Raw genomic sequence first — 12,829 nt, 5'->3', positions numbered from 1 at the left:
AATAAAATCCAAAACTAGTAGTTGCATCCAAAAACAATACAATTAATTAGTTTGTTTCAAATGCTAGAATATCCAAAGCTGACAACATGGCTTCTCATTCGAGTTAAAAATTGGTGCCTTATATTCCCATCACTTCTATCTGTAGAAAAAGATCATTTAAATAGCTTTGCCACCAAGCTGAGTGGACATCAAGATTGAGTGTTCTGAGTCCAAAAAATGTTTCTCAAGTACCTTCTTAGCAGTTGCCATCTTCCACTTTCTCTCTTGTGCAAAATCAGTTGCCATCCACTGCATTTCTTCCAGCAAATAATCCCAGTGAGATTTTGGTCTTGGAGCTTCTTGGAGTTTAGGCAGTCGCCTCAGGGACCACAAACCTTCCTTTCTCAGTTCTGCTATTCGCTGATGGATTTGATTTTCCTTAAAAAGAAGTACACATAGTTACAATGAAGCTGCAGAATGCACCTAAAATAGTAGCCAAATAGAAAAATTACAATTGCTCCCACTTAATCAAAATAATTGACAGCATAAAAAGCTGTAACAGCATGACACACTGTGGTCATTACAAAAATGAAGTCTGAACACTGCATCAACAAAAAAATTAACAGACTAAATTCAACTTATACGTAAAGAGAATCACAGTACTTCAACCTGTATTACAAGAGGCACTTTGTTAAATAACAGGAGAAAAAAGGTTCACTGGGCAGCACAAAAAAAAAGTTACAAGATATATGCAAACTGCAGTAAGATAAACTTTATTTTCCATAAATTGAAATTGCAGATGTATTTATCCATAGAAGATAAATTATCTTCATTTTCAATACTGCTTGATTTTGTGAAAAAAACAAGTCCTCTATGATGTTTCTGGTAAATAAGCAAAACAACACCTCCAGCTATAAAAATAAGTAAGGTTGCAGTCATCTCAAATGAGTAGTTAGATAATATAAAGAGAAAGAATGCAACAATGGTACGAAGACCAGTAAGTCATCTTCAACTTCTAATGCCCATAAAAGCAAATCTCAGTATGTAAAGCAGAATAAATAAATAAATAAGAACCACAAACACTCAATTCCCCTGAAAAACAGCAAATTTTCGTAACTCAAACACATTGCTCATGTTAATTGTTATCTGTGTGTTAATGGTTCGTGAGTTTTTGGGAAAAACAAAAAAATCTTACCAGCTTTACTTGCTCAGCAAGCTTGTCTTGAGAGTTGTCCTGTGGTAATACTGCTGCATTCTGAGCTGGACTTTGTGTTTTAGGTGTTGCTGCTACTGCTAAGCCTGGGGGTTTTGATGCAATAGGAGACAGGGACTTGTTAGTTGCTGGAGAGGTCCTGTTTGTTTGTACTGGATATGTAGAAGGCGGTGTTGTGCCTGAGACAGTTGCTGGCGCAACGGATGAGGTAGGTGGTAGTGTATTTGCCGTAAGACGCTGAGAGGTCTGAGCAGGATCTGCAGATGGTCGTGTCAGAGTCACAGTCTGCTCAAAAAACACATTTGTTAGTGATGAGTTTAGGTCAAAATACTGTCTTGGGCTACACTACAGCAGAAAAACATGCAGACTTTAATTTAATAAAAAACGTACACCTGCATTTTTATAAGGAAAGGATTAAATGTCCAGTAGAATTTTTAAAAGTTAACATTTTTCATATATTTTCAGGAAGATAATGCTCTTAGATTTTACTGGGCATTGAAACAAACACATTTTCATCCCAATAAAGTTCCCGTACCTGTTGCTGTACTGTAGCTTGTGGCTGTGACACTTGGTTTGGCGTCTGTCCTTGCACATGGATTGCTGGTGGCACCTGCTGTTGAAGTGGTGCTGGAAGTGGAGTGGAAGTCAGGGGTACACTTTGAGGCTGGATCTTCACCTGAATCTGAGGCTGAGCTGGAGATTCCACTATCTGTGGTTGCTGCTGTGAAAGCTGCAGCGCAGCTGGGAGAGACGTCATAGGGACATTTGCAGGCTGCAGTCTCCCTGGCAGCTGCGGCGGAGGCGTATGCAGACTTGCTGCGTTCTGCACAGGAGGGCCTTTAGATGGGTCATACTGCTGTTGACTCTGTTTCTGTCCAGTCAGCTGTACACTTTGAGGAGTGGGAGGCATTCCACCTACAAAGCAAAAGGAAGCATAAGACAGATGAAATTAAAACGTTCAATGCTCTTTACTGATATAAAGAGGAGAACAACGTCCGATAGACTAATTGTTACTTACTTTGCCACAAGACATCATCACTTGAAAATACCACATCACAAACACAAAATAAATCACCATTACAATAAACAACAAAATATTTCATGCAAAGGACTGCAACTAAAATCTGGAGCACAGCAACTATAAGAAAAGATGTCAGGAAATGTCTTCTAAATGTCTTACACTTAAAAAAAACCAAAAAAAAACCCCTGGTGAGCTAATGGATTTTAACCTAAAACAACAGCATGAAGTCTAAAGAATGTTTAGTTCTTAACACATTCACTCTAACACATATTCTAAAGCTTGGCATGAGTAATGTATAAAAATTTGTCATGATGTTGCAAATTAGGAGGTTTCCTTTTCATAAATCATTGGCTCAGTTCCAGAATTCTCAGATTAACCATTTTGCATCAGCACCTGTGACGTATTTCCATGCCCACATGCACCTTTGGAGCCCGTCACTCAGCTCCTTAAACAAACCAGGCATTGCATACCAAGTATTAATTTACATGGAGAAGTGTGTGGTGGGACTAGGATCTTGGAAGGCCAGAAGCCCAAGTTTCTAGTCACATCACTAACATCTCCTTGTTAAATTAATGTGCAATTGGCATGTGGTGACACAGTACCTTGTGCCGTTGGCATTAGCTGTTGAAGAGGAACTCCTGAAGCCACACCCGGGTGCTGAAAAACCATCCCATGACGGCCCACTTCAATTCGTGGTCTCTTAGACGAATCTGTGATATTCAAATTCCATTTATGGCATGGTATAATGGAATGGGTTCAATTTTACAAAGCACACTACTACACATGATTCCAACATCGGCTCGGAAAGCTACGACTACTATACATGTGTAGCATTTATGAAGAACATGCTCCAAGGGCAGAGTCCCTGTAACTTCAAGCTGGCCATCTCCAGTCTTCTTAGCCAGAACATTCAACCTAAAAATGTCTCCATGCCTGCCAAATCCAGTCCTATATATTGTGAGTGGAGTGCACCCTTCACACAGCACCATTCACAATAGATAGTCCTAAGGATTTGGCAAATCCCGAGGTGAGGCAAAATGTACTTCAAGAGTTACAGAACAGTGGGCTCCATCAACTGTTTGGGAAAAAAAAAAAGAATTAAAGTGAAATTCTGTCTGTGGAACATACCTGCTGGTGCGAGTGCCTGCTGCCTCTTAAAAGCTTCAATTTCTATGGTGTTCACAGTCCCAGTTACTGGAGTCCCTGTATGCGTTTGCTATTGGGGAAAAGAAAAAAAAATCACAAAAATTCAATCTGTGGATAGTCTAACACCAAGGTGTAATTTACAAATGGATCTAAAGAGGCCAGCGCAGAACAAATCCTTCAGAACAGTTGAACAACAAAGAAAACGAGACTCAACTCACTCAATACCTGCTGGAAAGTTTTATATGTTCATAATGATCAGATACTCTTTGTCCAGTTTAAATTTCAAAACATTAACTAAACTGATGAAGTTAGTTATATATAATACATGTCTACATTTTTAAAAACGTGGTAACAAACTCAGGAAAATGGGATATGTAAAAAAAAACCCCAAAACAAACTTGTTCGATATTTATTTCCCTTTTTTTAATAAATGGAAATTTCCACTAATGTATTGTCCTTCATCATTTGCATAATGCTGCAATGAAGTCATAATGACATATTCATACAGCTGCACTAAAAAGCTGACATGACAAATATTAAACATTGCGACTTCATTACAGGATTAATTAGAAAGGAAATTAGATGAGAAAAGAGAATTTACACATAAACTGTATCACAACTAACAAGAGCCAAAAATAAGAAATGAGAGCCAATAGGTTTGTTAAATCTAATCCTTCTCACTGTGTGAAACGTCAGTAACACACAAATTAACTCTCGTCCTGAGGGCAGTTTAAGCTCACTCGAGTCTCCACCGCTGTCCCTCTCAGGGTAGAGCTCCATGACAGTTAGCCTTGAAATATATCAGGAAAAATTGTTGAGACTCAGAAGATGGAATAAAAGAATCTCAGCCGAGTTACAAGTTGCAATTGCAGTTTTCCAGATGCTAGACTTGTGCTTGTTTGCACAGCTGGCAAAATGAGTACCATGAAGAAACTCAATGAGGAGAAACATCATATTGCCATAAGGCTAATGTGACATCAGAAATTACTGGACATTTTGTCTGAGGATAAACATCACACAACTATGAATTAACAAGCTTGGAAGAGCACTATCGATATCGAGATGGAAAAGAAATCACTGGGGTTTGATTCAGCAAGTTGGAGTTTAGCTTCAGCAGTATTACACAGTGCAGGAAAATTTTATTTTAAAAATATTACAATTAATACTGGAACGATGGCAGAGAATATATCTTAGATAATCCTTTCAGCATCAAACTCAGATGGCAGACTCACGTACGGGATAACTGAAGCAAACAAGTTTGGGTATATGATAATTTCCCTGCTCTTTGGGCCTTCAGCAGTACTGGCATATACTTATTAAAGTCCGTCAGTGTTTGTGCAAGCCCAACTCTTTTCAGTGAGTTTTCAAGTCTTATTTTTAAGTTCTCCTCAATATTTAGCCATGCTATAGCCAATATTCTACCATGATACCTCATGAGAAAAATAAGGGCTATCCCAAGAAAGGTCTTAAGACATTCTATCAGAAAACACAAACACAGACTTTATGTATGGCAGCCTCCACATCCTAGAAAATGAGCTGATTTAGCACTCAGGTTCTCCATGTGTAATTTTCTCATGGTGAGAACCTTTGCCATAACAAGGTACAGTAAAAATTTGCAAATGTTGTGAAAATTTATCATGACAACATAGCAAAGACAGCAATTTCCCCAAAGAATCTTCTAGTTTTTTCACAGGTCTTTTCTTCTCTGATTTGGAAGATAAATTTTACCAATGTAAATCAAGCCTAAGGAAGTGAATATCAGTCTATACAGAAATAAACCACAGCAGTCACAACCCTCATCTTCAACGCTTCATCAAATTGTATTCATAAATACAGCCATCACCACCTAAAAGGACAGTTTCCAACAGTCCTTTTTGAGCTGAATACATCTCATCTCACTCATCATTTTATCAATAGCTATGAATTAATAACATTTAATCTCTTTGTTGCTGTGAAGGCTTTTATGGCCACTCTAGCGATACTGCTATAGCCTTGAGATGTGAATGTTGATTTTAAGAATCTCTTGACTCATATCCATCCCCGATGGTCATGGTTCACTGCCATGTCACACTCGATATGGATGAAGTTTTGAAATGTTTCTCTTCTCGTAAAGCAGACATGCAGCACATATCAAGTCCAATGGCCAGTGTCTGGCAGAGCACCACACACTGAGGCATTTATAGAATTTTCAAAATAAGTCACAAAAACTTATTTTCTACAATGCTACTGGATTAATTAACAAATTCAGCTTATGTCCTGTTTGCATCAAATGCTTTCTGGACATCAGTTTAAGAAAGTATGTTCTCCAAACCCTGGTTCAAATGCCATTTATTTCACCTGCACTCTTACTCTGGATGATTGCACACTCACAGTTTCAAGCTGCATCTCTACTTTAGATTTTCTGATTGACATTTTCACAAGAGTATACCTCCCAGCTGTCTGCATTATCACCGGGTAATTTAGGCCAGAGGCCTCAAAGAGCAAAGATGTTACATCTTTATAAACTGCAGTCATATACCACTAATATTAGACTAAAACTGTCCTAACTTTAATTAAAATAATGTAGTTCTCCAGAGGTCATAATTATGCAGCACGCCCACAATAATCATTCTGAGCGCTGCACTGAGGCACTCGCATTTGAATGATGATGCCGATCAGGACACATTATTTCTCTATAAACAGTTACAAAGACAAAGACTGATGGAAAGAGATGATGCTTTCTGTTAACAGTTTGTGCTAAAATGTTATTACCACAGTTACACAGAGAGTTTTGCAGGGTTTTAGCATGTACGTGGTAGTTTCTCTGAAAGAGCTGGGAAATGGTATAACACTTTCAGAAGTACTTCATCACTGGTGTAGGTAGAGGTTGACAATCATCCTCATCACTGTAATAAATAACTTCATACAATATTATGTATTTAAAACAGCTTAGATGAAGCCTGACTACCTAAGGAGGCTTCCAAGACAGTATTGACCCTAACAAAGAGCTCTCACTGCAAGCCCTTTGCTATGCAACTCGTTTGTAAAATATCACAGTGAACATCCCATTTGTAACACACAGGAACACAAACCATTTCATTTAACTCTCCACTCTGCAAAACCTAGGTGAAGGCAGTGCAGACTCTACAGCTTCCTTGGTGCAGCAGAGTAATTCATCCTCTAACACTTGCTATTCAAGTGTATATAATTGAGCTAAAAGGTAAATATTTCAGTGGCAGAGGAATTAGGGTGTATAACTTCTCAGGGTATGGAAGCAATGGTGTCTGGGTCACACAGAGTTAAGGGTAGCTGCATAAACCCATACTAGCCTGAATTTAAAAGCTGCATCATCACTGATCAACAAAAATATTAACTGATTAATTTCTTCACTTTGTTCAGTATTCACTCATGCAAAAAATAAAACAAGAGAAAAAGATTTAAAAATGTAAAAAAGGACTCATAATAAAAATAAGCAGTTCAGTTTCTTCTTCCCAATCTTTGTGGTAGAGCAAATGTAAAGCAGTTAGTTAGTTAAAAAAATTGTGTCAGAGGGTTATTATTGTTGTTTAAAACATTTCAGGGAAGGCAAATCCAAAACCTTCTGTAGCCATACTCAAAACCTTTACTAGATAAGGAAAAAAAGAAAAGAAATTTAGAAGAAATCCACAATTACAATGCCACAGACAAAAGAATCCGTATTATCACTATGCAGAATGCACAAATGAACCAAATGCATTAGGGAAACAAAAGACAAATAAACCAAAGTGAAAACATTCAAGCTGAAAGTTAATGAAATAAGCCAGCAACCTGGAGACAAAGATTTAACTTCCTCAAGGCTTCATTAATACTGATGCATTTGAAGATTGCAAAGGTTTTGTGTTTTGTTTTGTTTAGATGATAAGGGATGGGCTCTTGGGAAAATTCTAATTCATCTAAGAAATATCAAATCTGAATGAAGAAAAAAAATCTGGGATGAAACTACATTTTAGAACCATTGAAAAGTACCTGAAATGGTTGCTGCTGGGATGAAAAAGCAGCAGAAACATTTGGAGGAAGCTGGGTTGCTATAGCGACAGGAGTACCAGTCTGCCCATCCTTTCCTGTCACAACCTTTACCTGAGAGAAATATTTGGGGAAAAAAAAAAAGAAGGGAGAATCATTTTCTTTTTAAAAGTTTTTCTTTTTCTTTTTTCTTTTTTTTTTTGTACTGTTCCACACACTTGTTTTGTACTGATGGTACCTCACTGAAGAGGGGATTATAACTACACGCCCATCAGCACGGCTGGGTTTGAACACAGGCCGGTTCTGAAGAGTTCTGTCTCACTTTTAATAGCAGAACAGAGTAGGGCTTTGACTATTTATAGTGACTTCTCGCCACTGGAAACCTTTTCTTAAATCCAGTTAACATAAAAGTGTGTTTTAAATTTAACGATTGCTGCTCCTAATGGACAACAAATTAGCATGACAGACAGTTTGAACTTAAGAGAGCTCCAACATTTATTTAAGCAATGAGCACAGCCACCATTCGCTCTCCCCTTCAATTCCCAAAGTGATCAACCTTTCGAGGCAAGGGATGAAGTGTGTTGCTTTAGCAGAAAGTGATAAAGAGTGGGGAGGGGGAAATAAAACAGAAGACGACAAAAAAAAAAAAGTACAAAGAAAGAACATACTCAAAAGATGTCTTAATCTGTCAAAAGGATTCAGCATCTGAAAACACATCAAGACTTTTGCTGTTGCACTTTGCAAAATTCTCCAGCAGTTTAACAGACAAGCGGCTTTCACAAACAAAAGACAATCCATGACAAGAAGGCAGTGAAGTACAGCCAACTCCAAACCCCAAAGAGGAGGGGTAGAGCCTCAACTGATGTCAGTCGTAGTGATAGCACCAATTTAAACGAACCTATAGAATTTACACCCCCTAGAGATCTCTCAAAATGGGCATACTGTAGTTAAAAATACCTGGTATTTCAGCTGACAAACGCACAACTCAACAAGAACACCTAAACAATTTGACAAAATACAAATCAGGTGAAAAAAAAAAAAATGAATATCCATTGTCAAAAATTACAATAATGGGCTAGCTTTTAGGTTATTATATACATAGAGAGAGAAGTGATTCCTTCAAAATTATCAATAACTATCACAAGCAGAAATATATTTTTCCTAGTCAAGAAGTTTAAACCACGAAACAATGAACAAATTAAACTACAGCTATTATACTGTTAAAGTTTCCCACAAATTACAGCTGAACATACGATTGCTAATGATTCACACCTAAGAGAGTCATCAATTTTCACTGAAGATACTAATTTCTAACAGATATTTCAAAGCAATATGAGTTTCTTCACTAACAGGTTTGGTTTGGTTCTTTACAAACTGGCAACTGTATAGCCATACATAATTTTTACAAATTTTAAAAGGTATTTATGAGTGCCAAGTGATCAATTATATCTACCCTATTGCAACTGCTTGCCATGTAGGCTTGCAAGTAGATGCTGCACAAGTTAGGCACTGCTCCAGCACCCACACGGGTGCTGCGGGTCAAGAGCTGCGTGCATGGGTACAAACGTGCAGGGGAAGTTGCACAGCATCTGTCTGTGGCAAGCTTATTGCAAATCCTTTGCCATTACTAAACAGTGAATTCAAGTTATTAACTAACTTTAAACCTGTGCATAAATAACAAAGTTAACTTGTTAATGCCCAGTCTGCACGTGCTATTTGTTTGAACATTTAGATGGCAATCCATGCACAGAGCTCTGAGACAGCCTGAGTAACCTTATTCATTAATATGGACTCACATACATTATGATTCACGTGTCCTCTCTGAATAATTAGATTAATTCAGGTTTTTTACTGGCCACAGCAACACTGAACTTCAGTAACATCTATGGTTAAAAGTCACACGAGTCAAATAAAGGTTAACCTCTTACAAGACTTTTTGCTCATTCTTTTTTGGTTTGCATGAGTCTAGCAAGTGAAATTTAATCTCTGATTCCTATTTAGATTCATTCTGATAGCTTAAAACAGCTTCCACACCAATGCTATCATTATTTGTGTGCTCGCTTACATACTAACTCGGACAGTGAAAGCTCCTTTCACCTCTCTATTCTTTTCTTTTAAATACACACATCTAACAGCACACTCAAACCGACCCATGGAATCACACTACCCAGCAGAACTGCAGCCTCTCAGACCAACTATTTAAATTGCTGTACTTCATCAAGTAAAAATGATTTTTCAGGTACTGTCACATTCTCTAATACTTCACAACCTAGGTGCCACAATTACATCTACGACTTCATTTCAAAACATTAACAAATGGATTTCTTACCTCATCATTGATGACCTCGGATTGTTCTTCCTCTTCTTCTTCCTCCAGATCCAAGTCATTTTGCCTCAGGTATGCTTGCAGTGGAACGCAGTGTTTCTTCTTAAAAGCCAGAAAGTCCATCATATTCCCTTGAAGATGTTGCAGGAAAAACAGTTCAATCAAACATTCCTTAAAAGTTTCCTTAAGGATTTCCATCTGCTTGTGGTGATGATCCAAACATTGTTTTCTCATTTGAGCAGTCTCTTGGTTGGCAGGAGGAATCTCCTCCAATTTTTTGGGTTGTTTTTTCACTGTCGTGTTAACTGTAGGAGTAAGAGGAAGACTTGACAGCCCCTGTGGTACAGTGGCCCGTGAAGGACTTGTGGGAGGAGGTGGTGACGTCATTCCAAATGCACTAGGTCCTCCAACTCCTGCTATCAATCCACCAGAAGTCCTGTCATATCCAATGGCTCTACCCAGCGGCTGTCCCTGAAGCACTTGCTGCTGCTGTTGCATAAGTTGCCCTTGGATAATATTGCTGATTTGGGGTGGCAAGCTGGTAGTCGTAATGTGGCCCGGGCTAGTCAAAGATTGCATATTTGCTCCGCTAGCTACAGGACTTTGAGGACCGAGATGATGAATGGTGCCACCAGACTGCGAATGAGGTTGGGAAAGCCTGCGCTCCCTTACCGTAGCCGTCGTCCCAGAAGATGGAAGCTGTACTTGTGCAGCAGCTCCTTGAGCAATTTGTGCAATTCCTGGTCCTTCTTGATAAACAAAGTGTCCACCATTTGAAGGACTCAAGCTGATTTGTCTCACAAGCACACTAGCATCTACAAAGCCTCTAGTAGGGCTCTGGCTGCACATGCCCAGCCCAGGGCCCGGAGTGCCGGCCCGAACGTTGGGTAACGTTTGCACTGGCACAGGGTTGGGCTGCGTCGGGCTCTGAGACTGAACCTGCTGGGGCAGCGGTGACGTGACCTGAATATACGATGGGGATCCATGTTCAAACCGCCTCTGCTGGGGACTGAACTGAAAACTGGGTGACGTCGGGTTTGGAATTGGCAGTGGGGTCAGAGTGATCTGCTGGTTTCCTGAAGCCACCGGTCCGACGTTTTGCAGCGTGATGTTGACGTTCTGCCCAGCCACCGGACTCCGACTCATGATAAATTGCTGAATTTGGTAACTGGGGGACTGGGGCGCAGATGGACTTGCAGAAGGTGCAAAAGAAGCTGCAGGGGACTGGGGTAAATTTGCCTGTTGCTCTTCTCCCTCACTGCCTGTGAAGGACCTGGACCTCTGGAGCTGGCGTTGGGCATTCTGAGGACCATTACCATGGTGCATTCTCACTGTTCTAGGTGGTTTACAGTATACTCTAAAGAAACACACAGAAACAGAAATTCAGGGAAGGTAAGAATAGTTCTGTAATTGAAACTATTTGGTTACTATTTGAAAGACTACTTGATGGTAAGAACTCAGTTATCCTATCTCTGCAATTACTTAAAATGTTTTACATCAGCAGGCAAATTATCTGAAACCCTCATCACCACAAAAGCTCACTTAAATCCCTCACACATTTCTCTAGCTAACACAGTGCTATTGAATAGATTTACAAATGGTAAGTTCATAGAATCATAGAATGGTTTGGATTGGAAGGGACCTTAAAGATCATCTAGTTCCAACCCCCCTGCCATCAGCAGGGACACCTTCCACTAGACCAGGTTGCTCAAAGCCTCATCCAGCCTGGCCTTGAACACTTCCAGGGAGGAGCAGCCACAGCTTCTCTGGGCAACCTGTTCCAGTGTCTGACCACCCTCACAGTGAAGAACTTCTTCCTAATATCTCATCTAAACCTCCCCTCTTTCAGTTTAAACCCATTTCCCCTTGTCTTGTCATTAGTTGCCCTTATGAAAAGTCCCTCCCCAGCTTTCCTGTAGCCCCTTCAGGTATTGGAAGTTCCTCTTAGCTAGTCAGAATGACTTCAGACAATTTAAAAAAAATACTTTTTCCCTTTCTGTGGAACTTCAAGAACCGACAGTTTCCAATATCCAAAATAGCTACTCTTTTTTGGCTTCATTATTCCCAGTGTTTCAGCACTTTTAACACTTAATATAATGTTCTCGTAAAACACAACAGTTGCTTAAAATGTACAGCAAGTTTCTTCAACAGTAACTAAAAATATGATAAAAACAGACACAAACTACTCAACTTTATTGTTGTAGCTACTGAAGAAAAATTGCATCATGAAAAATCTCCCTACCGAAGATGTTTGAAAAAGTATTGCACCCAATACTTAACTCTGCCTTCTCTTTCCTTCAGAACATGCCCTTAAAGAGATGAAAATTAATCCAAATCTGCATTTAATTTAAAACGCTGTTTATTGAACCAAGCTATCCAGAAATCCAAAAAACATTCTGGTTTTGTATTTCAATCGGTGATAAACAAAAATTCCACTGACAGGCAGACTCAGGGCTGGGTGTTACACAGGAGCAGCAACAAAAAATATATTTATTTATTTATTTCCAAATCTCTCTCATCGTTTGAAAACAACAGTTTCGTTTTTGGTATTTCAGGTCAAACACACACAAGTATGTGTCTTTGCTCCTAACTCTTAACTCGGTTACACGTGTGAACACGGCAGCAGGACCGGACAGGTACGGGATGGGGCTCTGCCTGCCCGTTCCTCCTCTGCTGCTGGGGCAGGGAAACAGCACAGCTCCCCGCTCCCCCGGCCCGGGCTGTCTGCAGCAACCTGCTCAAGCCCTGGGGATGGAGATATTCCCTTCCCTGTCCCTGGGGATGGGGATATTCCCTTCCCTGCCCCCAGGAAGGCGCGGGAGCAGCGCAGCGCTGTCACACCCGCGGCTGCATAGAGGAAAGGGGCGGACGGAGAGGAGGGGGTCCCTCAGGCCGGGAGGTCCGGGGCAGCGCAGCCGGCACAGGGACGGGAACACCGTTCTGGGCAGGTCTCCTCCCTCCCGCTCCTCGGAGCTCAAACCTGAGGCAGATCCCTCAGCAGAGCGGGAAGAGAAAACATCCCGCTCCTGACAGGCGCCTTTTCCTGGAGACGGAATAACGCTGCGATACTTGGCGGTATTGCGACTCTTTCACGGCACCGACACCAAATAATTAAGATTCAAATGATATCCCCTATCTCCAGTGACAAGGTCTTATTATTTTA

General features: G+C 40.1%; 1 protein-coding gene across 1 annotated transcript; it reads right to left on the bottom strand.

Annotated features, from left to right (window-relative positions):
* Positions 1–231: 231 nt before the first annotated feature.
* On the bottom strand, positions 232–10,992 carry LOC104520347 (E1A-binding protein p400; the record flags this gene model as incomplete). Its single annotated transcript, XM_010171438.1, has 6 exons — positions 9,670–10,992; positions 3,342–3,429; positions 2,816–2,923; positions 1,728–2,107; positions 1,175–1,477; positions 232–417 (listed from the first exon to the last, which is right to left on the bottom strand). Coding segments are annotated over exons 1-6 (2,388 nt in total), but the record flags the coding sequence as incomplete, so codon positions are not given.
* Between the last annotated feature and the right edge of the window lie 1,837 nt (positions 10,993–12,829).

Source organism: Antrostomus carolinensis, unplaced genomic scaffold (genome assembly GCF_000700745.2).
Source record: "Antrostomus carolinensis isolate BGI_N321 unplaced genomic scaffold, ASM70074v2 Scaffold38517, whole genome shotgun sequence".
Classification (NCBI taxonomy): domain Eukaryota; kingdom Metazoa; phylum Chordata; class Aves; order Caprimulgiformes; family Caprimulgidae; genus Antrostomus; species Antrostomus carolinensis.
This window is presented reverse-complemented; position numbering and strand designations above follow the sequence as displayed.